This window comes from Magnolia sinica, chromosome 3, assembly GCF_029962835.1.
Source record: "Magnolia sinica isolate HGM2019 chromosome 3, MsV1, whole genome shotgun sequence".
In the NCBI taxonomy this organism is placed as follows: Eukaryota; Viridiplantae; Streptophyta; class Magnoliopsida; order Magnoliales; family Magnoliaceae; genus Magnolia; species Magnolia sinica.
The window spans coordinates 88,516,601-88,542,539 of NC_080575.1; the positions used below are offsets into that span (position 1 = coordinate 88,516,601).

At 39.1% G+C, this 25,939-nt stretch overlaps 1 protein-coding gene across 3 annotated transcripts in view; it reads left to right on the plus strand.

Annotated features, from left to right (window-relative positions):
- Nucleotides 1-25,939, plus strand: part of LOC131240169 (uncharacterized) — a 61,398-nt gene that overhangs the window by 7,482 nt on the left and 27,977 nt on the right. For all 3 annotated transcript variants that reach the window (XM_058238248.1, XM_058238246.1, XM_058238245.1), the window contains 2 exons: nt 15,888-15,932; nt 17,973-18,029. In XM_058238248.1, the coding sequence (XP_058094231.1) occupies nt 15,888-15,932; nt 17,973-18,029 (102 nt within the window). The remainder of the gene's footprint in view (nt 1-15,887; nt 15,933-17,972; nt 18,030-25,939) is intronic.

Sequence of the window (25,939 nt, forward strand, 5' to 3'; positions counted from 1 at the left end):
GTGGGAACGTGGCGAGGTTCTGGGAACATCTACAATGGGGGTACAATGCTCCATTTGATAGTTCGGTATGGCTTTGGTGGTGATAGGGGTTCTTTATTAAAGAGTGGGGGATTGTTTGGAATCCTTTTACTGAATTACTGAGATTGTTTAGAATCTAGTTTTGGGATGAATCATGAGGATGATGAGGTTATGTGTCTACTGTCTTGTGACATTCATTTTTTTATGAGGTCCATATTGTTGGTGAAGATAGCTGGGTTTGGTTATAGGATCAATTGGGTTTTGTCTTAGGTAGGTCTTTTGTTTCAATTATTTCCACTACTCCTTGATGGTGGGATTGCATGTCCAGTGGTGATTTTGGATAAAATTTGGACGAGGTTTAGGTTGCGTTTGGCTCATGGCTATTTTAGGAACATTGAAAAATAATTTGTTATTTTGGAATTTTGACTTTTTTAGTGGATCTAGAATAATTGGCTCTTTTGTGTTTTATCGGGAAGAAAGTGCTCTTTTTGTATCCACATGAGTATCCGCATGAGTATTATTTGAGGAAGACAGAGTAATATTTGAGGAAGGTAATGACAATCAATTGGTGGGGGTGGAGGAATATTCCATCAAGGATTTCTCCTTCCTAAGGATGATGCCTGCATGAGTGGGAACATCCACTGGGCCAACTCGGTGTCGGTTTGAGCCTTGAATGTCTCCTCTGAGGGACGCATTGTGTGGATTCTCAACCTAGTTCAGAGCTTTGGTTGGACTCAAGTAGCTACATCTCTGAACTTTTTCTTTGGAAGGGGTAGGTCAGTGAAGCTACTTGAATACTGTGGAAGGATTATCGTGGATCCCCTCCTTGTTTGGTGCCCTACTCTTAAAGGGGTTAAGGAGCTCTGTGGGCTTTGTAGGATGATGGCCAAGGTCTCAAAGAGGCTGCTTCTCTAGCCAACATGATCTGGTTGCTTCGAATCAGAGAGGGTAAGTACAATCTTCTGGATATCCAATGGATTAGGGATTGCATATAGCGAGTGGGCAAAGTTGTGGTGGCCTCTGTGGAGGGAAACAACGATGGTTTCATTGCAATTTTCAGGCTGTTGGAAGAGAGGGAGAATATTGACTAAGGGGTGGAGTATCATAAGAGGCCAAGTTGAGGTATGAGAGAATTAATGAATTTATCTTCTATACCTTTCAAAAAAAAAAAGGGAAAAAAAAAAGAATTTTTCTTCTATTTTGAATTGTGACATCATGGGGAAACACTGAGAGGTTTATCAATTGTTGTGTTGGTGAGGTCGTTGCTTCTAGGATTGTCTATTAAACAAGGAAGTGGACTTGCTCAAGGTAAGTGGAACTTAATTGGTTGTGTTATTAAGATGCTATCTTAGGGGTTGGGGTGTCAAACCAGAAGCTGCCAAATCGAGCAATTGTGTAAGCTTAAAAAATGTTCAGTTCATATCTTTACAAAATAAAAATTCAAACTTGGAACAATGGGCTTATCTCATTGGTTTGGACATGCCCCAATTTTGATTACTTCTCCCTAAACTTGGTAGGGGTAACATAAGGAATTATAGTGATTTATAATGCGATCTTGTTAAAGACGGTTGATGGTCAGGCTTCTGCTCACTTTTGGTTCTTCTAAAGCTTGCAAGTTCTGTGACGAAATGGGTCTTCACTGCCATATATGGTCCCAATGATCCAAGTAATAGACCTTAATTATGGTTGAATTGCCAAGGATTGGCTACAGATTGATGTCAAGGCTCCAATTGTTGAAAGGCAAGATAGAGGACTAGGACAAGTAAAAATATGGTTCAGTGGAGGACACTAAAATTATGCTGCTAAATGGCATCCAAAATCATAGACAGAAAAGAGGAACAAGGCCTTTTGGCTGATGATGATTGCTAACAACATTAGCTCCTCAAGTTGGAAAAGAAATAACAAAGGAACAATTAATGGTGATAAAGGTTAAAGGTTGTGTGGCTAGAAGAAGTGGACGAGCTCAAGCTTCTTTCATGTTACAGCTAATGCTAGGAGGAGCAATCTTATTTATAGCTTGGTGGTGAATGAGGTGAGGTTGGAGAAAAAAAAGAAAAAATTTGTGAGGCAGTTGTTGACTATTTTGAATGCCTTCTAACAATGGATGGTTGTAATCGTCTGAATATGGATTACCTTGATTTCAACTAAATCGATGAGGTAAAAGCTGTTTGAGTTTATCATTTCAAAAAAAGGAAAAAAAGGAAAAAAAGAAAAAAAGCTGTTTGAATTTATCAACGGTTCCCTATTTGACTTCTTCAAAGCCTCGAGGGGCCTCCGGCAAAGCGATCCTCTTTCCTCATTCTTATTTGTCATTATTTCCGAATTTAAGTCGGATGCTAGTCTAGGGTCAATCTGTGGGTCTGTTTAAGGGTTTAAAGTTCCAAATATCCCCCTTTGAGCTAGTCATCTCCAATTTTCTGATGATACTCTCATCTTTTGAGAAGTGGAAGGGTCCATGGTGGAAAATCTTAGAAAAATCATCAGGTGCTTCGAGGTGGTTTCGGGTCTCAGAGTCAATCTAGTTAAAAGTGAGATGCTTGGCGTTGACTTGTCTTCGTCAGAGGTCTCCTGGATGGTAGGTAGTTTTGGGTGTCGAGCTGGGTCTCTCTTTTCCACCTTAGCCTCCCTCTTTGTGTGGGGAGACTTGCCAACCACTTGTGGATAAGGTGTTGGAGAGGATGGAAAGGAAACCCTCCCCTTGGAAAAACAAGTTTATCTCTCTTGGGGGCATAATTACCCTTATTAATGCATCCTTGTTTAACCTTTGTGTTTTATGTTTCTCTTTTGTTGTTCTGTGTTGGTTATTGACATGATTGGCAGATTAAAGAGGGATTTTCTTTGGCAATGTGGCGCGTGTTTGGGGAATTACATCTTCCGAGTTGGAAGTGTGTAAACCTCTCTCTAAGGGCTGCCGAGATTAAGAGGCTCAAAGAGGTTTATATGGCATTGCTGGGTTAATGGGTTTAGAGATTTGGGGTGGAGGATGATAGTTTCTGGAATCCATTGTGGTTGGCAAATATGGGTCTTCCTCAATGGGGTGGGGTGGTGGATTAAGGAGTCGCCCTTGCATCGTGCTTCCCATATTTGGAAGGCTATCATGAGAGTTGTCCACAAGGTGTTCGAGGGGTTGGGTTTCTTTGTTGGGGATGGTGTTTGGGACAGGTTCTTGGAAGATGTCTGGTGAGTTAAACCTTAGGTCAATTTTCCCTAGTTTGATTGGGCTATGTCCGGTTGTTGATGTCTTGGTCGCCTATTGTTTTTGGTTCTTGGGGGATGGATGTGTTTGGGTTTCCCCTTGTTAGAGAAATCTCTTGGATTCGGAGATTGACGACTTAGTTTGCCTTCTTTTGCGGTTGTAGGGAATCTAACCTAATATGGCCTTGAAGGATTTATAGGTTTGACGCTTTGATGAGTTTGGATATATATTTTTTGTGTGACATTGTTCTTCTCATTGATCTCTTATCCTGCGATCTAGGCTCCCTACAATCATATGTTGCTATGTGGTCTTATGGGGCTCCTTTGAAATTTGCTACTTCCGTTTGGCTACCGGAAGAAATAGGATCCTGATCGTAGACAATCTTTACAAAAGAGGCATGGCACTCCCTAATATTTGTCTTTCGTGTTTCGAGGATGTGGAATCTGTGAATCATTTACTCATTCATTGCCTCCTTGCGAGTGAGGTTTGGAGTAGTATTCTTTGCTTGTTTAGTGTCTAGTGGGTGATGTCTAGTTCTATTGTTGATTTATTTTGTGCTTGGCATTTGGCTCGGACGGGACGAGAGAAATGAACCAGATGGAGAATAGCTCTTCATGCGGTTATTTGGGCTCTCTGGCTTAAGATGACGAGTACTACTTCAGGAATAGGAGTTGCCCTCGTCTAAAGGTTATTAATAGGGTTAATCAATGTATTAAGGAGCGAGTGGGCACCTTAATTGGCCAGTTTTATTTTTCCTTTTCCGTTTCTTTTCTTTCCCTTTTTTTGTTTCTTTCCTCTTTTTGCATGTTGAGCTTGAATAAATTCAGTCTCTTTCAAAAAAAGAAAAAAAAATCTGTTTGAGTGGAAAGGCTGATGGAAGATGAGGAGGTGCTCGAAGCATTAAGTCTCTCGGTAGGAAAAAAGCTCCAAGGTTAGGTGGCTTCCCATTCGCGTTCTTTCTAGTGTTTTGGGAGGATGTGAAATTTTAAATGTTAGCCTTCTTTGTAGAATTTTATGAAAGAGGCAGACTATCTAAGACATAGGTGCATCATTTATAGCTTTGGTCGTGAAGAAAGATGGGGACGAGTGCTTGACAGACTTTTGGCTATTAAGCCTAATTGTTGACGCTTGTAAAGCCTTAGGGCTTGTTTAGATTCATGGAAAGCATAAGAAAGGAAATTGTGTTTCTTGGGAAACCTTATTTCTCAAAAAGTGTGGGGAGAAAATATTGTTACCTAGTTTGTTTTTCGACAAGAATTTTCTAAAAATTTAGGATATATTTTCAAATTTAATGTTTGGCAACATAAATTATTTTTTGGAAAGAAATTATAGGTAGTCACTAACATGTGCCAGATTAGCCCATGTGGCACATGTGGGATGCTTGAAGATGGATAATGGTTCATGTGGCATATGTGAGACATTTAGGCACTTAAAGCTGAATTGTGGTACATGTGAGGTGTTTGAAGCTGTACCGTGGCACGTGGCACAAGAAGCGCATTGGCACATTTGATTCCTAAGCACTTGAAGTTATATGACAGCATGTGTGTCACGCCCTGAAATTCAGTACCCGAGTTGGCCAGGCCCGAACCCGAATTCCAGGACTGTGAGTTGACTTTAAACACAATATACACCACAACCTACATTATTTTCGTGATTTTTACGGCAATTAGAGTAACTAAAAGGAGTCAAAGTAATTATTATTACATAACATCCATAAATTAATCATTGAATATTTAATTACATTGATATTAAAAAAAAATAATAATAATATAAATTGAACTTTAATTAATTTCTAAATAAATAAGGGAAAAAGTCTTCAATCTTGCCCAACTGATTCTTCATATACAAACCCTGCAAAATAATCTATACGGGTGTGAGCGCGACAGCTCGTAGGGTCACATCCTTCCCAAAATTGAAAATTCTACGTTAACACAAATAAAACTCAATAATGCAAATATGATTAATTACGAGTATTGAATCGTCATTTTACATGACAACAATAACAATTTATTTTTTTCATAACAACAAAATAAGATAATGTAGTCATCTAGAATCCTTTTTGGTTCAATCCAGGGCAGAGCACCCGTGTGTGTTGATCCTTTTAGGAAATGACCCTCGGCAGAGCACTGGTGTTAATCCTTTTAGGGAATGACCCTCTACAGAGCACCTGGTGAATAGACTTTTAGGGTAAATACCCAAGGTAGAGCACCCGTGTCGATTTTTTCGGGAATGACCCTGGGCAGAGCACCCGTACCGTGCTGATCATTTCGGGAATGACCCTGGGCAAGCACCCGTATCAAAATAACATAATGGTCCTTTTCGGGCAGAGCATCTATAATATAATTAAAAGCATTTAACAATAATTAAATGAATTTATTATATATATTAGAAATCAAATAAATGCATTCTACATCATGTAAAACCAAAATTAAATGTCTTAAATCAGCAATACGAAATGAATAATTAAGAAAATGAAAGTATATAATAATGTAGTCTTTTCAATCGGGAAAATCACCTACCTGGTGTGTTGAGTGGAGGTTGAATGACATAGTTTAGACGTTGCAGATTGAAGATGGATCCAATGGATAGTCGAGATTTTCCGATTTATAGGTTGGCTCAAAAACGGAAAGAGAAAGGAGGAAAAATCGGAAAGGTTTCAATTTGCGTGGATTGCATTGTGGAAGCCTTCCAAATCCCTTACTGCAACGGAAGCTAGGTGGGTCCAACGAGATGTTTGTGAGAAATCCATTCCGTCCAGCTACTTTGCCGGGTCGTAATAATACATGATTCTAAAGGTAAGGCAGATTTGGAATTTAGGTGGGCCATAAGACTGGAAATAGTGGGGTTGAACGTTTGTCGTTAAAATCTTCTTGGGTTAATGGTGAGCGGCCTAGATTGTTTGGTGGGTTCCGCCGATGAAGAATGGTGAAAGAAGAAAGAAGAGAGTTTGAATGGGAGAGGAAATTGGGGAGAGAGGTTAGGTCGTGCGGTTACCGGTGCGAAATGCAACAGAGGAGAATGGGAGAGAAGTTAGGCCGTGCTGTGCATTGTGTTTTTTTTTTTTTTGGCACGGTGGGCCCCATAGGGATGACATGACGAATCCACTCCGCTCACCAGTTTTATTAAAACATTTTAGGGTATGGGCCAAAAAATGAGATAAGACCTGAAGCTCTAGTGGGCCACACCATAGGAAATGGCAGGACTTAGTTCCCACCGTTATTTTAAAAAAATGGGTTGTTACAATGTGTGCACATTGGCACCATTAGCACATGTGGCATATTTGGCACAATTGAAGATGGATGATGGCACATGTGGCACATTGACACATGCGGAGTTTTGCACATGTGGGGCATAAGAAAGAATGAATGGTGTGCCACATTAACATGTGGGGTGCTAGAAAAGATGGCTGGTGGCACACGGGGCACATTGACACATGGAGCGCAAGAGAAGATGGATGGTGGCGCATGTGGCACATTAGCAAATGTGGGGTACAAGGGAAGATGGATGGTGGCACATGTGGCACATTAGCACATGTAGGATACTTTACACATGTGGGGCACAAGAGAGAAGATGGATGGTGAGACAAGTGGCACATTGGCACGTGTCATAGTGGTACGTGTGGGGCATAATTGAAAATGGACAATGGGTCATTTGACACATTGGCACATGTGGCATATGTGAGGCAATTAAAGATGGATGGTGGCACATTGAGGATTAACCCTTGAGAAACTCATTTCACTTCCATCGTAGGATAATGCCTTTATGAGGGGTGGAGGTGGGAAAATAAAGTTGTTATTTTCCAACAAAGATAGAAAGTGGGAAGTAATGTTTCCCAAATTCCCACAAAGAAAGGCTTGGCAAACAACGAAAAGTGAGTTTCATGGGAAACAATGTTTCTTTTCCTTTCCCTTCTTTCCATGAATCCAAACAGGCCCTTAGTGAAAATCTTTGCCTCCAGACTTCAGAAAGTGGTGGGTGTGATTCCTTTAAAGGCACAAGGGGCCTTTATATTTAGGAGGTAGATCTTGGATGGAGCTTTAGTTGCTGACGAATGCAATGATTTGTCAGCAAGGAAGGGGGACTTTATGTTTGGGATGCTGATCCTAGACGGAGCTTTAATTGCTTAGGAATGGAACAATTTTAGTTTTAGGGCAGGATTTTTGAGAACTATTTGTAAGCTTGACATGGAAAAGGCGCATGACTGTTGACTGGAACTTGTGTGCTACATGGTAAAAGATTGGGGTTTGGTTTGGAATGGCATAATTGGATGAAGAATGGATGGGTTTGGCTTTCTTCTCAGTGCTAGTGAATGCTCACCTAAAGGATTTTTTAAAAGCTCTCGAGGTCTTTGGCAAGGAGACCCCTTATCCTTCCGTTTTTTTTTTTTTTTTAAATTTTTTTATTTAATATAAATTTTATAAATTTAATTTTATTATAATTTTTTCCTGTCATGGCTGAGGTTCTCGGCAGAATGTTCAAACAGGCGAGGGGTGTATGCTTTATCAACTGCTTCTTGGTTGAGAATGCTAACTTCTAGGTCATTTGCTGATGACATATTGTTGTTTGGTGGGTAATCGGACTCAGGTGGACAATTTATGCAAGTTTCTGCGTGCTTCAAGGTGGTCTTGGGTCAGAAAATTATCAACATTAAAAGAAGTGACTTATTTGGTGTTCGGCTCAATGAAGAAGTAAATGATTTTGCTTAGATTTTTGGTTATAAGACAGTCAACCTTCCTCCCACTCATCTCTGTTTTCCAATGTGTATTGTGAAGCCAAAGAATCTCTTCGGATGTAGTTCTGGAAAGAATAGAGCGGAAACTGTTGGGTTGAAAGAGTCGCCATTTGTCCTTTGGAGGTTGAATAACTTTTATTGATTTGGCCTTGTCTAACATGCATCTGTATTATATGGCCCCTTTTCTATTCCCTGTAAGTGTTATCAACTTGGAAAGGATCCATAGGGAGTTTTATGGTGGGGGACCGGGGCAAAGAAGAAATCCCATGTCGTGGATGGGGGGTGAGGTTTGCAAGTCAAAGGAAGTGATGGGTCTTGATATTAGATCTCTAGACCTGTTAAACTTGGCTCTCCTGGATAAATGGTTTTGGAGATTTGGGGAGGAAAGGGATAGCCTTTAGAAAAAGGTGATCTCTAACAAATATGCGGTTGATGCTGGGGGTTGGTTCACCTATCCTTCATCTTAATATAAGGGTGTACAGGCTGTAGAAAGTTGTGCATAGATTAGGGAGGCTAACTCATTCAAGGTTGAGATGACCTTGGTTTCAGGTGATGGTTCACACATCTGCTTTTTGGAGGACATGGGGAAGTCCTCTTAGTTCTGCCTTTCTTCGTAGGTATGGAGGGAGGGGTCTCTTTTTGTCCGTGCGTGTCTCAGGTTGGCGATTAGTTGGTTTGGAATCCTCTCTTTAGGAGGAATCTATCAGGTGAGGAGATTGTGGAATTTGTCAGCTTGATGTAGCTTTTACAAATTTGCCACCACATCATGGGTGTGGAACCCATGCAGTTTGGGGAGTTTTTGGTGAGATCCTTTTAAAATTGTTGTATGGTTACTTTTGTCCTCTTGCTCATGATCATATTTATCATTTTTTGAGGTATCCAAGACCTCATGTTGTTGCTTTGTGGTTGCTAATTGGCAAGAACAAAGTTCTCACAATTGACCATTTGAGGAACATGCATATGATCATTCCCAATGGACGCAATTTGTTCTTGTGTGATTTGGAAATAGTGGGTCATCTGTTCTTGCATTGCTCTTTTGTAGAAGATTTGGTGGAGTTTCTTTAGTATATTTGAAGCCAATTGGTTGATGGCTACAAAGATTTGGGATCTCTTTAACGTGTGGCAAAAGTAGGAGGAAATGGAGAACCCTTTGGTGGCTTGTTTTGTTAGCTTTTCTTTGGACGGTCTGGCAGAAGTGCAACCATAGGAACTTGAGAAATAAATTGTGCTGTGGGAAGCGTCGTTATATAAGTGAAGTGGTCAGTGATGGAGAGGAGTGGGCTAGGGCATCCGATGCCTTTGTTGGCTGTCCTATCGAGGCCTTTTAGGACAATTGGTGGGTAACTCTTCTTTGTTTTTAATAAGATAATTCCTATTTTTGTATTTTATTCTTTTTTATGTTTTAATAGATTTTGGTAATCCTTAAAAAAGTAAAAAGCCTAAGGCCCTGTTTGGGCACGTGAAATATGGTGGAATAGAAGGGATGGAATTACGGCCGCCACTGCATTTATGAGTTGCAGTAGATGGTCGGCTGCATTGCGTGTACACCTCTATCCCATGCGCCGCACATGACCTGTTTGGGTTTTGTGGGATTGCAATCATCCCATGGGTTATCTCATATGGGTTTGTTTGGATTTCCCATGGGATTGAAGTGGATTTCAGAAACGGCGTCACCTCCTCCATCTTCACCCAATCGGAGCTCAGAGCTCGACGGAGTCGGCGTAGTTGGCATCGCTGGCCGGGAATGTGAGTTGCCGGCGGCCGCAAAAGCCAGAGACACGTCGGAAAACTTGGCGTTGACATCGATGGACGGCGATGCGTCGTCGTGAGATCTAGGAACATAGACGCAGAGATTCAAACCCAGAGCAACCTTTGCTTTGCTCCACCTACTCGCCATTCTCTTCTAGATCTGAAGTTCTTCAACAAAATCTTTGAAAACGAGCCTTCAAATCCCGAAAATGGGCATAAGGAGCGGAAGCGATAGCGTTTCTGTACCTTTTTCTTCGAATTGAGGGGAGTCCGAGGTGGAAGAAACAGGAGGAGAGTTGAGATAGGAAGGGCTGGCAAGGGTTTTTGTATTAGAGGTTTGAAAAAAGAAAAGGAAAAAAACCCAAAAAGGCCAAAAGAGCAAGATCGAGTAAAAAAAGGAGCTCTTTCTCCTTCTCGTTCATGGCCGCCATGAGAGGTCTGGTTTTGATTGCGTTGGGAAGAGAAGGGGTGTGGCTTGAGGGATTGAATGTCGCGATAGGGCGTATCTCAGTGGGATTGAAATCCCACCGACTCCACTGCACGTGCCAATCCATCTTAAGACGCGGAGAGACGTCCGCCATCCAAACAGCTCTCCGTCCGTCACATCAAGGATTAGCGAATCCCATAATTCCTAACCAAGGTATTCTGTAACAATAACGGTGGCCGTAACGGCCACCACCGTTACTGTTATGATATGGGCCGTAACGGCCGTTACAACCCCCGTATCGGCCGTTCTTTATTTTTTGAAAAACGTTGTTCCTGGACCGTTACGGCCCGTTTTTCTGTAACGGCCATTATGGCCGTTTCGACCCCGTAACGCGTAACGGTTATGACTGTTACCGTTACGAAACGGCCGTTACGGCCGTATCGTAACGGATACGGGACACCTTGTTCCTAACACCGATTAAGCCAGATACCCAAACAGGGCCTAAAAATCATGAATGACTTGTCTGTGGCTTGGTCCAAACATAGCCTTATTTCGGCAGCTTGGTTTTGTCGTCAATTCTTAGTGAGTAGATAGGACTTAATTTTGAGTTCTTGTCCCAGTTGCGAGTTGTTCTTGGTCTTGTTCCAAGGTATGTTGTGTTCCGCACATTTCTGGTCAAGTCTTTTTATTAGAGGACACCTTATGAAATGTTTTTTTTTTTTAATTTTTTTTATTTTAAAAAGGTATTAATATAGAAGAGGTGTTAGTTCACCTTCTGGTACATTGGTTGACAGCTTGATGATTGTTTAGTACTTCGCTAAAATATCTTTGGTATGAATTGGGTACTATTTCCTCGTAATGAATGATGTTATTTGGAGGTGTGTTGGGGGGATTTTGTGGAGGTGGGTTGGTGGAGGCTTGATCTTATTGAGAATTCTTTCCTACACTACCCTGTTAAAAATTTAGAAGGGAAACTTTATTAAACAGCTTGTGACAGCGAGAAAAGAATACAACCCAAGCAAGCTAGCCTAAACATGAATTAATTGGAGTTCCATAGAAGGGGCTGTTGAGTACTCGCATAGTTTGGAGTCTTAGTATCTGTTGGTTTTCATTTTTTTTTTTCTCTGAATGCAATTGTTATTAGTAGTTCGATATGATTAGGAGTGTTATGGATGAGGTGCTTGCACCATTAAGGTTTATTTTGAAAATTTGAATCATAAAGGATTCATATCTACCTAGGCCCATAAATATCCCTATATGTCCATCCATCACATAGACAGTCTTTATGATTTCCTGAAATAAAGATTGTTAGATGTGTTTTCTTTCATGTTAGCGTTGTGTCTGCTTGCATGCGCCCTGGTATTGCTGATAGTATCACATTGCATAGATGATATCATCCGACAATTCGAAATATCACAAGATATTCGCAGGATTCCTTTATAAAATCCCTGACAATATCGAGGCAACATGTGGGAGGTGAAAAAACTGATTTTTTTTTTTCGAAAAAAAAAAAATCAAATTACTGCATTTTCTTTGGAATCTCTTGTTGGGATGTAGTGGGCATAGGTGTATTTTTTGCTTATTTTTTTGGTTTTTGGGTTTTTTGGATGTATTGTTTGTGTTTTGATACTTGTACTGCATCATTTATGAATTACTGAACTCTTTTGGAAATAATCTTTGTGAAGATTCTCTTTTTTGGATATAACTGCATCTGCATCACTTCCATCAAATGGTGCTTAGTTTAGGATCCTATACATTATACAAAGGAAACTTATTATGCATTTTTTTTCCCCTGTAATATTTTGAGTTCGAAGTTTGTAATCATGTCTTTTTTGACTTCTCCTGAAGTTCCCGTTGAAAAATTCTTTCATTTTACCAAAGTTTCCCTCTGACCCTGATACATTTCCCGAAACACGTGATATTTCCTATGTGACACTGCTGTGTTTCTGTATCCCAAGGGTGAGATACATGCATTGTTAGAGACAGTGAGGAGAGTTCGTACAGTAGCAGAAATTGGGGTTAGCAAGGGTTTCACTGTGATCTCTAGCTTCTGTCTAGAGGACTGTGATTTCAACTCTCAGTCTCATTTCTCTGCTTTCAACATCCTGCATGTGATAACTTTTTCATAAAGTTTACTGTGGGTTTTCTCTCCAAAACCGGTATGTAATTTCTCAGGCATTTGCAACATGATTTTAGGCAATCCTGGTTTCACTGAAAGGCTTGAAGTAACTTCATTTGTGGCCTTGGCTTTTATCTTTTAAAAGAATTGGGTGATCAATGAGGATGTTTCCAGTAGATTTAGAGCTGGGTGAATGAAGTGGAGATGTGCCTTTTGTGCTGCTGTGTGATCGAATGATCCTTCACGCAATGAAATGCAGAGATATATTTCTTAGGATAGTTATTTGATCGATTATGCTATGTGGGCAGTTAGTAGGTATCATGAACAGAGGATGAGTGTTGCAAGGATGAGAATGCTGAGATGAATGTGGGAAGGCTAGGAAGGCTATAATCGAGAATGAGGTCATCGTAAGTGGAGCCCAGTGTAGCTCCAATCAAATAAAGTGATGGAGGGATGATTCTACCATGTGATACACAAGTCACAGATGATCTTAGGAAGGGGTGGAATTCAATCACAGCTAAAGGCCCTGAAAATAGGATTAGGGGAGACTCCCAAGGGCTTGGATAGAAGTGGTGAGAAGGGATAGAAGGCTTGTCAACTTACCAGAGGGATAAGGCCTTGGATATGAATGATTGATGAGACTGGATTCATAAAGGCAACCTGGTACAAGGCTATGACAACGGCAATGTGACTACTCCCCATTTCGAAGATAGAGGAAGGGATCAGTGTTTGGTTGTACAATAAGCATTGATGAAAAATGAGTTTTGGGGCATTAAAGTGCAAAACTTGGATTGTTATTGAATGGAGGTGGCAGGTGGTTTAAGTGAGACAAAGAAAAGGCGAGGTCAAGCAAATCAAGATGGGTGAACTCCTTACTTTGATGGGAGCTCAAGGGGAATTGGGTCCAACTGATATTGATTGGTTGTTTAGAGACAATAAATGTGAAATTAATCTAGCTGGTTCATTGGAATAAGAGATTTTAACAAAGTCAAGGCAAAGTCTGATTTGGTAAATCTAAGGTTTTGAAGGTAATTATTTGGTTGAATCTTTGAAAGTGATTCTGTCTTTTATTTTATTTAGGAGTTTGATCTATTAACCCCTTTTATAGTGGTGCTATCCCCTTCATTGGCCTCCCCGTGGATGAACATCTGTCAAAATTCAATTAGAGGACACCCCTCTTGAGTCGAGCTCTGCCTCTCACGCACTATAGAATGTACCCTTGCTGAAGAAAGGCCTTCCAGTAGAAATATCATTAATCTCTAGGGGCATTACTGCAGATCTTTGATGTTTTTTCCCCTACTCAATTATACTGCGCTTGATCTTGTTTATGTGAACCTCTATCCTGCAATCCTTTGGAAATTCTCTTTTCTGCCTTACAAAATGCTCCACAATGTTTCTTGGGTGGCGCACCTTCATGAAATATTCCTTGCAGTTGAAGAGCACTGTTGGACTAATTTCCACTAGCACTGAGATTGAAGCTGATTCTTCTAGTTGCATTAGGTCGGTCTTATTGGTGTTTTTTTTTTTAAAAAAAGGGTGACAACTTTATTGAGAAACAGCCGAAGCCGGGAAGAATACAAAACAAAAGAAGAAAAAAGAAACACACAAAACCTAGGAATGAAAGCCCAAGGGAAAAGCAAGAGCCTCTACAAGGAGGCCGCGACAGCCCACTCGATGACAAAAGATCTCGCTCTAAGAAAGACTCCTTTAGGAGAACCGCTAATGTGCTGAAAGCATGTATTGTTCCTTCCAAACCACACAGCTCAAAATCCTGCCACGAGTGCCAATTTGCATCTCCCAACTAAACCCGAGCCAAAACCTCCTACTTGCCATTGCCTGAAGAAATCGTCAATAGAAAACGGGATAACCCAAGCCATGACAAAGAGGCTGAAATAGCTATCCCACACCTCCTTAGAAAACGGGCAATGCAAAAATAGATGATTCACTGATTCCTCTATCCACAGGCGCAAGGGACACGCACTAACAATACATAGGCCCCCTCTTCCACAAATTGTTGATCGTAAGCACTTTGTTCCAGCCCACGAGGCAAGCAAAAGCCTCCACCTCAGGAGCCCCATACAACCAAATGGGGAAAGAATGGGCTTTTACGTCGACAAATGGGCCTCCTGAAATCCGAGAAGTGAGAGATTTAACCGAGAACAAGCCCACCTTCGAATCAAGCCAGCACACCCAGTCGCCATTTTTCTGTAAGGGTCACCCCCAAAAGCTGCTCGAGAAGCCACCAGCTCTTCCAACTCACTCTCATAAGATCTCTATGGCATAGAGGGGTCCAAACTACCCCCAGGCTGGAGTGACGAGTAGCAATAAGAAACAGAGATGTCAAGATTCACTGAAACTTGGGCTAATCTTGGGTAAGTCTTGACCAATTTTATCCTTCCAAAATCTAATCTGAGCACCATTCCCCACCCTAAACCCCACCCTACTAATCACCACCTCCTTAGTTGACATAATGGACCTCCAAACACTTGGCCCTCTATATATTGGAATGCGCTTAGGCCACCATGCACCTCCTCCCACCCCATATTTTTGCACCACTAGATACTTCCAAAGTCCACTCTCCTCCGACCCGAACCTCCAAATCCACATACCCAAAAGTGCTTCATTCTTGACACCTAAACCACGAATCCCCACGAATCCTTCTAGAGCCATCGGGTTGGTCTTATTGGGTGTGGAGGCATTGCATGCGATTCTCCCTTGAAAGGAGCATCTAGGGAATCTTTGTATTGTGCTCTTTTTTGTAATTTTGTTCTCTTTCTAATTGATCTTTTTCCTTTATGTAAGTTCTGGATTTCACTGTCATTCTTTTTAAGTTTTGCATTGCATGTGATTTAAAGACATTTTTCGTTTTGTTAGTTGGGATGCATGAGCTTCCAAAGAACTTCAAATTCTGAATTTTGATTTTTTTTATTATTTTAAAATTTGTTTTTGTTTTTTTTTTGTTTTTTTTTTTTGGGTGCATGAAGGCTTCCATTTGTTCGGTCTGATGTTTTACAGTCCTGTTTGGAACATAATATCCTTAACCGTTGTGTTCCTGATGAAGGTAGCATAGTTGTGTCAGTTGCATCTAAACAGCAACACAAATAAATGCATGACAAAGGGAAGAGAATAGTCTGCATCAAGGAGAGTAGAGTCAAACTAGCAGCTTATCAAAAAGGAAGAAGATGGTCAAACTAGCAAATATTGAATCTCTTCAAAGTTTTTTCACCAGGAATGAGAATGTTTTAGTAAGAGAGTACATAGTTGCTTGAAACTTTTTTTCTTTCTTTCTTTTGAATGGCTGTCACTGTATCACTTGAACATTACTGCTTGATTAAAAAAATAAAAAGCATATCCTACTTCTGAGTAGTTAGAATTTTATTTCTGAACTACAATAGCTACATCCTGTGCATAACTGTGGAATATAAATACAATATGTCTATTCCACTTATGCAAACAATGTTTGCACATGCTAACATGAATGCCTGCATGTACGCATATCTTCTTTATTGGTCCATGGTGTTTGCATTGAAAGTTGATTTCAGATAATAGCAACTTGATATTCCTTCTCTACCTAAATGAAACTTCTATAGCTTTTAAAGATCTAAGATTTTTCGGAGTCTTAAGTTGATGATGGAGTTTATTGTAGATACTTAATCGGCAAGTGGTGAAATCTGATTCGGCTACCATCAAGGTACAATATTTGTACTTGTTAGAATGTCTCCTAAATGCGAGATTCGAGCCTTTTCTTCTATATTCATTGCACAACTTAACATGTCTTTTGTTTCTAATCTTGTACTGGCATTTTAAATCATCATCATCATACAAGTCTTATTCCAACTAATCTCGTACTGGAATTTAAAATCCCATTTCAAATTTCAGCTGAGTGACTAAAATGCATTGAGCAACAACCACTTGTATGAGTTACAAAACTAAGAAGTACCTGGTCAGATTTCAAGTCTACATTAAAATGTCAAGATTCTCTGATCTTATGACTAGGAGTAGATGCACACATCGGAGGTAACTTATTCTATCAAAGCATCGTGGAGATCAGATAGCTCAAAGATGAGGACCTGGGCTGACTTTCTGGTGCCTGGCTGAATTGGTAGATCTATTATTTATTTCAGCCCGCCTAATCCCTAGTTTGGTATGACCATGGTCGTTGATTGCCCCAGCCATGCTTTCATGGGTTCACAAAGTTTGAAAATTGTGAGAAATTGCTAACAACTTGGTTGTCTAAGCTAACAACTTGGCTGCTAGAATTCAGAAACTGTAGTACATGATCTAAGACTTGCACTTCAGTCAGCTCTATGAGTGCCCTGGTGCTTAAGCTTTTGAAGTTTAAAAACTGAATCATATCACGATCTTTCCGATTTGCAAGTTCTGATCGAGCTTGACATTCAATGCAGAAATAATTTCACAATGTTTCTTCCACCAACTCCAGACTTAAAAAAAAAAAAACCTTCATGGGTTGCTAGAGAAGGCTAAGATGACTATGGGAGAAAGCTAGGATGTTGATAGTGGTGATGATTAGTGTTGTTTATTTCCAGGAACGTTTCATTGTGAGGCCTAGCTGCAGTACTCCCTTGTTGTTGTTGTTCATTGCCAGGAATGTTTGATTGTGAGACCTAGCTGCAGCAGTAGCCCCAATTCTAACTGTTTCTATTATTTTTCAATGTCTTCCGTATAGAAAATTTCTGCTTATTTTTTGTCAGTATTAGAGCATCATTGGAACTGTTTGAGTCTAGCTTTGTGCCATCTTGATTCTCACTGGCTGACGAATCTGGGTTTGAACTTCCATTTTCTGTTTTCAACAGCTTCCTTTTGTATCTCTGACTTCCCTTCTACTCTCTGGCATTGTGGTCTCATGATTCTTTTGTGCTTGGCTACTGAACATGTCAAAATGATAACATGCTCTGGTATTCTGTTCTCATATCGATAAAATAAAGTCTCATTATCTATAGCATAAAGTACTCTCTACTTTCCCTTTTCTTTTTCTTTTTCTTTTTTCTTGTGGATTATTTTTATTTATAAGAAGGAAAAAAAACGAAAAAGGGTAAAAAAATCTTTGATGAAACTATACCGTGCTATACTACCTTCCTAAAGAATTTGGCAACTCATATTTAGGGGGTTTATTCCGTCAAACATTTCATTTCCATATTAATGGAACAATATCCCTTTCTTCCAGCTTGAATCCTCGACATCTTTACTTGGAAGTGAGATTTTGTGACGTATGGTTGCATAACTCCTGCTTCGAGCTTCTGCTTCTGTTTCTTAGCTTTTTATACTTCTGACATTTTGAACGGATGCTTCCCTGCTTTGCACTAGAATTTGTTGCCGCTTCACTTCAAGATTTGCACAACTACAGGAAAAAATAAAGGCCAGTCATAGGTGTTAGTCAGTTGAAGGTCTTTTAGTTGAGATCGAGGATAAACAAAAGAAGTTCAAGAAGAAATTTGAAGTAGTTGCAGGTCTTTACCTTCTGTTTTTGGCAAAGCAAGGACAGGCTTAGTAACTGAGTCTTAATGAGTTGATTTGACCTGAGAAAGTTTCAAGATACTGGAATGAGCTTTTAAAGAGACTTGATGACCCATGGTCTAACTGAAGGTATGGCACAGGATTTGTGTAGCCAACCCCAATAAGTTGAGATAAGACTTAAATGATGATGATGATAATGATGGAATGAGCTTTTTAAGCTTAACTTTTCCTGACATTTTTCTGTTGAACTTTTTAGATCCCAGAGCTTGAGTTCGAGATTCCTCCAGAAGCTCAACGCGGGACATTGTCTACAGTATGTTCTTCCATTTGTTGTCTTGGTTCCAATTTATGTTGTTGTGACAAAAATGGCTGTTTGACTTTTGGTTCATTTATTTATTTTTCAATATCGATTCTGCTACTTGATGATGTTAAACGTTATTTCTTATGCTTTGCTGATGGACTCCTTTCTGGGAATTAAATTGCTTTTATTTCTTCGTGTAAATTACTAAGCCACCAGGACATTATTGAACTTTATCTTAAGAATGCATAGGGTATTGAGAATTGAAATTCTCTTGACCATAGTTAGGAAAACTCCATTTTAAACTCTGTATTTTTTTAAAATACTCGTATAACTGATCAACTGTTTAGAACTCCATATATTTCGAAAGATAGGCAAAAAAGTCATTTTTATTTTGGGCAAACTGAATTAAACACGTTTAGTTCAAAAAATATTTTTGGGGGCAATTTAGAAAATAGAGATTGGTGGTTGCCACCCATTCATAAAATAGAGTAGAATGTGAATATTTTTAGTAGAGATGGATTAATTTATTTGAGGTTTACTTGAAAAGGAAGCATTTGAGAGAGGCAAAGAATGCCATTCTACTTTTTGTATACATTGTTTTTCATACAGAAAGAAATTCCGATTATTTTAATTAAACTTTTCTATTTTAATCGTATCTATATATAATATATACACACATATATGCACATAGCTGTTTTTTTTTTTTTTTTGACTCTTAAGCCATATTAAACCTGAACTTTCCATTCACAAAATTTGGCATTTCTGTTTTATTTTTAATAAAAAATTTGACTATATTTTTATGATTGATACATAATTAAACACAAATATTTCCAATACCTTTTTTTAGCCGTATGCCATTTTGCAAACGATGTGTTTGACTCCTTTTTTGGTATCAAGAGGGTATGTAAATGAGTGTGCAAAGCAACTGGTCACTATATGGACTTTGCTACTTGATAAAAGCTTAAGGGGCTGATTCTATTCATTTCCTTAATCTGAGAAATCTCATAGAAAACCATGGAAGCGTGTAGTTATGGTTATAATTGTAAACCACTAGGATACATCAAAATAACTCTATCAAATCATGTTCTATGAAAGTATTTCAGGAAAAGGCACACACTATTTAATGTAGGCTTCTTGAACATCTGAGAGACAGATAACTACCAAATATCTTATTTATTTATTTCCCTTTTGATAATCATGAGGGTCATATAAAAGGGAAAAAAGTGCAAAGAGAATACCAAGGACCAAAAAGATGATCTTATTGCAGTAGAATATGGAGAAAGGGAAGGGGATCTTATTGCAGTAGAATATGGAGAAAGGGAAGAGGTTGTCAATGTGAGTAGTAGTTATAGATATGGGAAGAGGATTTGTTATGTGGAGGTTAGATTGCTCAGGTGAGTCACTTGTTTTGAAAGCTGCACAGGATTTAGGGTGTGGATTGGAGATGGAGCAAAGTTCTGGGATGTCTTTGGTGTGGGCAAGGAATGCTACGTGTTTAATGTTTGGGCATATATAGCATAACTAGATCCAAAGGAATGGTACTTGGAGAATTTGGAATGTTATGAAGGGTGGGATGGGGTAGGAGTGGGACAAATAATTTGGAACCTTGAGTTTGAAGGAATCTCAGAGATAAAGAAATTTCATGGCTTGTGGAGTTCTGGGGTCCACTTGAGGTAACCTAAATCCCTTCTACGGAGGCGATAAGAACATTTGGGCCATGGGCCGCTCACTTAAGTCGTAGCGTCAGGTTGTATTCTTTTCCTGCCTCTGGCTAAAACGGTTGTTATCTCTAAAAGAAAAATATTGGTTTTTAGTCAGGTTGATACGCCCTTCGATACCATTATTAAAAAACATGGTGGGGTGCTTCAACCCCTTTAAAATTAGTTGCTTTTGGTTTTTTATTATTTTTTTATTTTTTTTGTTGAAAATTAATGATATTTTATTAGAGAAGAGCCAAAGACGACCCAAAACAACAACCCACAACCCCCACCTTAACCTAAAGAAATACAATCTATAGGAATTTTTAAAGTAGAAGCCCAATCTAGCAAATCCACCTTCACTTTTCTAAAAACCATAGAAGCCGAGCTGCTCTTATCCCGAAAACTTCTGCCATTTTTTTCCTTGCAAAGGGTCTAAAGGCCTGCCTACAAGGAGAGCCTCCACAAGATCTTGTCTTATTTTCCAAAGCCGCCTGCATGCCAAGCTGAAAATAAGCACTCCATTGACTTGGACATCACCCAAGAGATGTTGAAAAGGTAAAGGAATCCTTCCCAAACAAATTTGGTGAACGGACAATGAACAAAGTGTTTTACCATCCCAACATCAGGCAAACACACAAAGCACATGTTTAGAATGACCATTGACCTCTTCTAGAGATTTTCAATCGTGAGCGCCCGGCCTTTACCCACCAACCAAGCAAAGGCTGCGATCTTTGAGGGAGTGCCATAGTGCCATACAAAAGCCGTAGAACCCGAACTTGATCCAAACGTAGAGAGAGCAAGCGTTCCATTGAATGAACGAGCAAAAAAATCAACCTGATCTATCTAGTCTCCATGCCATGGTGTCCTTATGCCCACTTGCAGGATAAATACCGTGGAGCCGAGTAGAGATTGCGATAAACTCATTCAACTCCTCACTCGTAAGATTCCTCCTTCAAGGAGCCCACACCTCCTTCCCTCCTTGGCATAAGCACCGGGCCCACTAGAACGTTTCCATCTATAACAATCTTGGCTAACCCTGGGAACTCTACTTGAAAAGGCCTTTTTCCAAACCACACATCTTCCTAGAATATTATCCTCTTCCCATCCCTAAGAGAGAAGCTCACCCCCTCTATAAACTTGGCTGATACGCTCTCAATCGCCTCCCACACTCCAAGGCCCTATATAAAGATGACCTCTTGACCTACCCACCACCCCACTGACCCCATTCTTACATGCTACCACACTCCACAAAATCCCTTCTTCTATCTCCAATCTCCACAACTATTTACCCAACAATGGAAAATTCAACTCCAAGGCAAGTGCACCTCCTCCCATTTCACAAGATGGAACTTTCGAGACTTTGCCACACATTGCCATAAAAAGCTGCACCTCAATTTTTCCAGCCACACCCACACCGTCTTTGGGCATCTAAACAAAGACATGAAGTGTAGGGGCATATTGGATATGGCCACTTTAATGAGGGTTGTCCTTCCTCTCAAAGACAAGTAGCAACTCTTCCATCTTAAGAATTTCCTTTCAACTTTTTCAATGACTACATTCTCTAAGTGCTTTGCCGGCTCGCCCATGCACAACAAAAGGCTAAGACAAGTAGATGGAAAGGACCCAGCTGCACAACCAAAAACCCTGACTAACTTCTCCACCTCCTCCTCAGATGATTTTGTTGGATGGTGGTGCTGGATAACCTTAAACCTTAAACCCCAACTGTTACAACCATTTCCCCAATATGGTCATATTCATAGCCTTCTTAACCCTAATTCCAGCTCCACCTTCACTGGTAGGTTTGTACACTTCGCCACTGCATTGGGTGAAATTTATTATTTTTTCCAATCCTCTCCAATGGTAATCCCTCCGAATATTTTCCAATCTACTTAGCAAACAAGTCGGGCTTTGGAAGAATGAGATGAAATGCAATGGCATGTTGGACGTGGCTACTTTAGTTAGCACTCAGCATAATTCTCCCACCAAGTGACAAATATCTACAATTCCGTCTAGAGAGTTTCCTCTCAATTTTCTCAACTACCTTACCCAAATATGTTTAATAGGCTTCCCTAGGCAAAGCAGTAGGCTCAAATTGGAAGAAGGGAGGCTACTGGGCTTGATACTAAACAACTCGGCTGGACTCCATTGGAAGCTAACCTGATGTCCAAAAAATCTCGTGCTTATGAATGTTGACCTTTTGCCTTGAGACAACTTCAGAGCACCTGATAACATTCCTCATATTATTGACTTGTACTTTAATAGTGTCACTGAATAGAATTGTGTGATTAGCAAACTAAAAATGAGAAATTTGACGATTCACATTTTCAACATTGAACCTATTAGGTAGGTCCGCTACACCTGCTTTCTCTAACATCTTGCTAGGTGCCTCAGTCACCACCACAAATAGAAAATGGGAGAGAGGATCCCTTTGGAGATGACCCCTTGAGCCTTTGAAAAGCCTTTTGGTTGGTCATTGACCAAAATTGAATAGCAAGCCGAAGGCACGCATTCCTAAATCCAACTTCTTCAGTTAATGCCACACCTAACCGAAGAAGCATGTAGTTAAGGAACTTCTAGTCGATATAGTCTTGAGCCTTTTCCATGTGTAGCTTACAAAACATCCACTTGCCTTGCTTCTTGTATGGTATATCAACACATTCATGGGTCTGGGATTTGCCTTACATGAAGAAAAGTTCCTTGAGTAATGCCTTCTGGCATCTTGATGCAAGAACTTTAGATAGGATCTTATCTGGGTCCTTGATAAAATTGATATGCCTGAAATCTCTAAGGCATTTAGCCCATCCTTCTTAGGGATAAGAGTGATAAAAGATGCTCCCACCTCCTTTGCTTACATATTTCTATCAAAAATTCTCAAGTAAAAGCCATTAAATTGTCTTTCATCCCTTGCCAAAAAATTTCAAAAAGGGCTATAGGGAAACCATTTGGGCTAGGAGCCTTATCCCTGCCTAGCGAAGAGACTGCAATCTTCATTTCTTCCTTGAAGGGCTTCTCTAAACTTTTGCATCCTTAGGGCCAATTTGATTGTAATCCAAAATTTTCTAGAGATGGATCTAAAGAATAGTCCACAATGGAATCACAAAGCACTTCCTTGATTTAATTACAAATGTTTGATTGAATTTGGGCCATTTATATTAGATTCGAAACTGGTAACTTTTTACTTCAAGCTATTGTAAGAATGATGTTGTTTTAATCATTCCATATGATGTGTTAATCATAGTAGAACATGTTAATGTACATTTTACAGATTTGGGTGCCATTTAATAATTTTTTAATATTTTTTTCTATTTACGCATGAATTTTGGCCCCTTTTTAAAATTCGAAAAATCAGTTTTAATGGTTGTTTTGCTGTTTTAATCATGCCATTTGATGTGTTAATCATAGTAGAACATGTTAATATGCATTTTACAGATTTGGGGTGCCATTTTATAATTTTTTAATATTTTTTCTATTTACGCATTTATTTTGGCCCTTTTTTTGAAAATTCGAAAAATCATTTTAATGATTCTTTTGCTGTTTTAATGACCTCATATGATGTGTTAATCATCGTAGAACATGTTAATGTGCATTTTACAGATTTGGGGTCCCATTTTATAATTTTTTAATATTTTTTTCTATTTACGCATTTATTTTGGCCCTTTTTTTGAAAATTCGAAAAATCATTTTTTAATGATTCTTTTGCTGTTTTAATGACATCATATGATGTGTTAATCATAGTAGAACATGTTAATGTGCATTTTACAGATTTGGGGTGCCATTTTATATTTTTTAATATTTTTTCTATTTACGCATTTATTTTGGCCCTTTTTTTGAAAATTCGAAAAATCATTTTTTAATGATTCTTTTGCTGTTTTAATGACATCATATGATGTGTTAATCATAGTAGAACATGTTAATGTGCATTTTACAGATTTGGGGTGCCATTTTATATTTTTTTATTATATTTACTATTTACGCATTTATTTCGGCCATTTTTTTGAAAATTCAAAAAATCATTTTTAATGATTCTTTTGCTGTTTTAATGATGTCATATGATGTGTTAATCATAGTAGAACATGTTAATGTGCAATTTACATATTTGGGGTGCCATTTTATATTTTTTAATATTTTTTCTATTTACGCATTTATTTCGGCCCTTGTTTTGAAAATTCGAAAAATCATTTTTTAATGATTCTTTGGCTGTTTTAATGATGTCATATGATGTGTTAATCATAGTAGAACATGTTAATGTGCATTTTACATATTTGGGGTGCCATTTTATATATATATTTTTTCTATTTACGTATGAATTTTGGCCCCCAAAAATAATTGCAAACACCTAAATGTAAGATATTTTCATATTACATTCATTCTAATATATCTATCATTGATAGTAGATAGTTAGAAAATTAAATATATGAATTTTGTAGTCAAATTCAGGTTATCTGGTTCATAAATTCATCAGATAGTCCGATACAACTTCTCACCAAAGAGTGGACCGTTACACCACCATAAACATGTTCCAATTTATAAATGAATGCATATTTGGAATGCGTAGAATATTCCAGATTTAATCCATATTTTTTCATATTTTTTCGGCAAAAAAAAATTTTTGCACCGTTACGGGCCGTTACGCCCCCGTATCCGTATCGGTATTGGTGGGCACCGTTACGCCAACCGATACCGATACGGGATACCTTGCCTTGAAGGGCTTCTCTAAACTTTTGCATCCTTAGGGCCAATTTGATTGAAATCCAAAATTTTCTAGAGATGGCTGAACCCAACCTTCCTCCTAAAGAAGATCTAAAGAATAGTCCACAATGGAATCACAAAGCACTTCCTTGATTTGGACCCCATCAATCAACAAACTTGAATTTGGTTGCATTTATGTCTAGTGATTGAAATCCTGTGGACGATTTCATGTTCTTCCCCCTCTTTTAGCCAAAGAGCCTTGGAACATTGCCTCTGTTTTACCTTTCAAAAAAAAAAAAAAAAAAAAGAGAAGAAAAAAAGAAAAAGAAAAGAAAAGAAAAAATCCTCTGTTTGATCTTCTTCCTTTGAGTTTAGATTTGTAATCCTGTTTAAGACAGGCCCTTAAGATCTTATCGTCCTCAAAACATCCCATTCCTTATTAAGATCTAAAACTTGGATTTCATGGATGTCTTTTACTTTGTCTATCTTCCATAGTTTTTGCTTTTTGTTGAGTAATTTGAGTTTTAAATGAAGTCTTTGACCCTCCCAGCCTTCAAGGGAAACAGACCTCCACCACAAAACTCCTAATCACTGCCGATCACTTTGGCCTCGTGATAATGATTTCTGCCACCTTTGGATCTTCTGAAGGCTCTGAAGAAATCTGCTTCAGACCATTTTTCCAGCAACTGTTCTGCAAACATTGTCAGAAGTGCTGTTTTTGCATGGTTGGTTGGTTGGAAGAAGGTGGTTACTATCGACAATTTAAGGAAAAGAGGCATGACTCTAGTCAGTATGTGTTCCTTATGCTAGTGCAACAAGGAGATGGCTGATCATCTTTTTATCTATTGTCCTTATGCTAGAAAGGTGTGGGATAGCTTCCTTGGTAGTTTTGGGGTGAAATGGGTGAATCCTGAATCCATGCAAAGCTTTATGCCCACGTGGAGTGAAGATGGTATTGGCAAAACGGGCAAGGTCATTGGAAATTGGCCCTTTTTGGCAGGTCTTTGGGAACTGTTGGGCGAACAAAACAATCATTGTTTTCACAACACATCTTCAGAAGCTTCAAAGGTCATCTTGAAAGTGAAAAAGGACGTTACGAAATGGGATCTGTCCTGTAACTGATGCCGATTCATGCTTAACAATTTGTTAGGCCATGTTTTTTTTATTTATTTTGTGCATTCCTTTTGGCTTTTTGCCCCTTGCAATAAAATGTCTTTGTTAATACTCAAAAAAGCAAAAAAAGAAAAAAAAGGAATCATTGTTGGAAGTGCCCTATTCCCTTGCTGAGATCCTCTCAGCTGAGTGTCTCCTACTCTTCCTTTCTGATTCAAAATGGGAACCCGGTTGTACTTTGGCTTCGTCTTCTCCCTGACAATTCTACTAAAACTGGTGATGGGAGAAGTTTTTAAGAAGTGCTGAGTCTGCTGACTGATACGGATGATGATTGAGTTATATTCGACGATTGGGCATCTACATGATGGTTCACCAGGTTACTATGTTTGATTTTAGAAAAGTTTGAGAGCTTTTGACGTG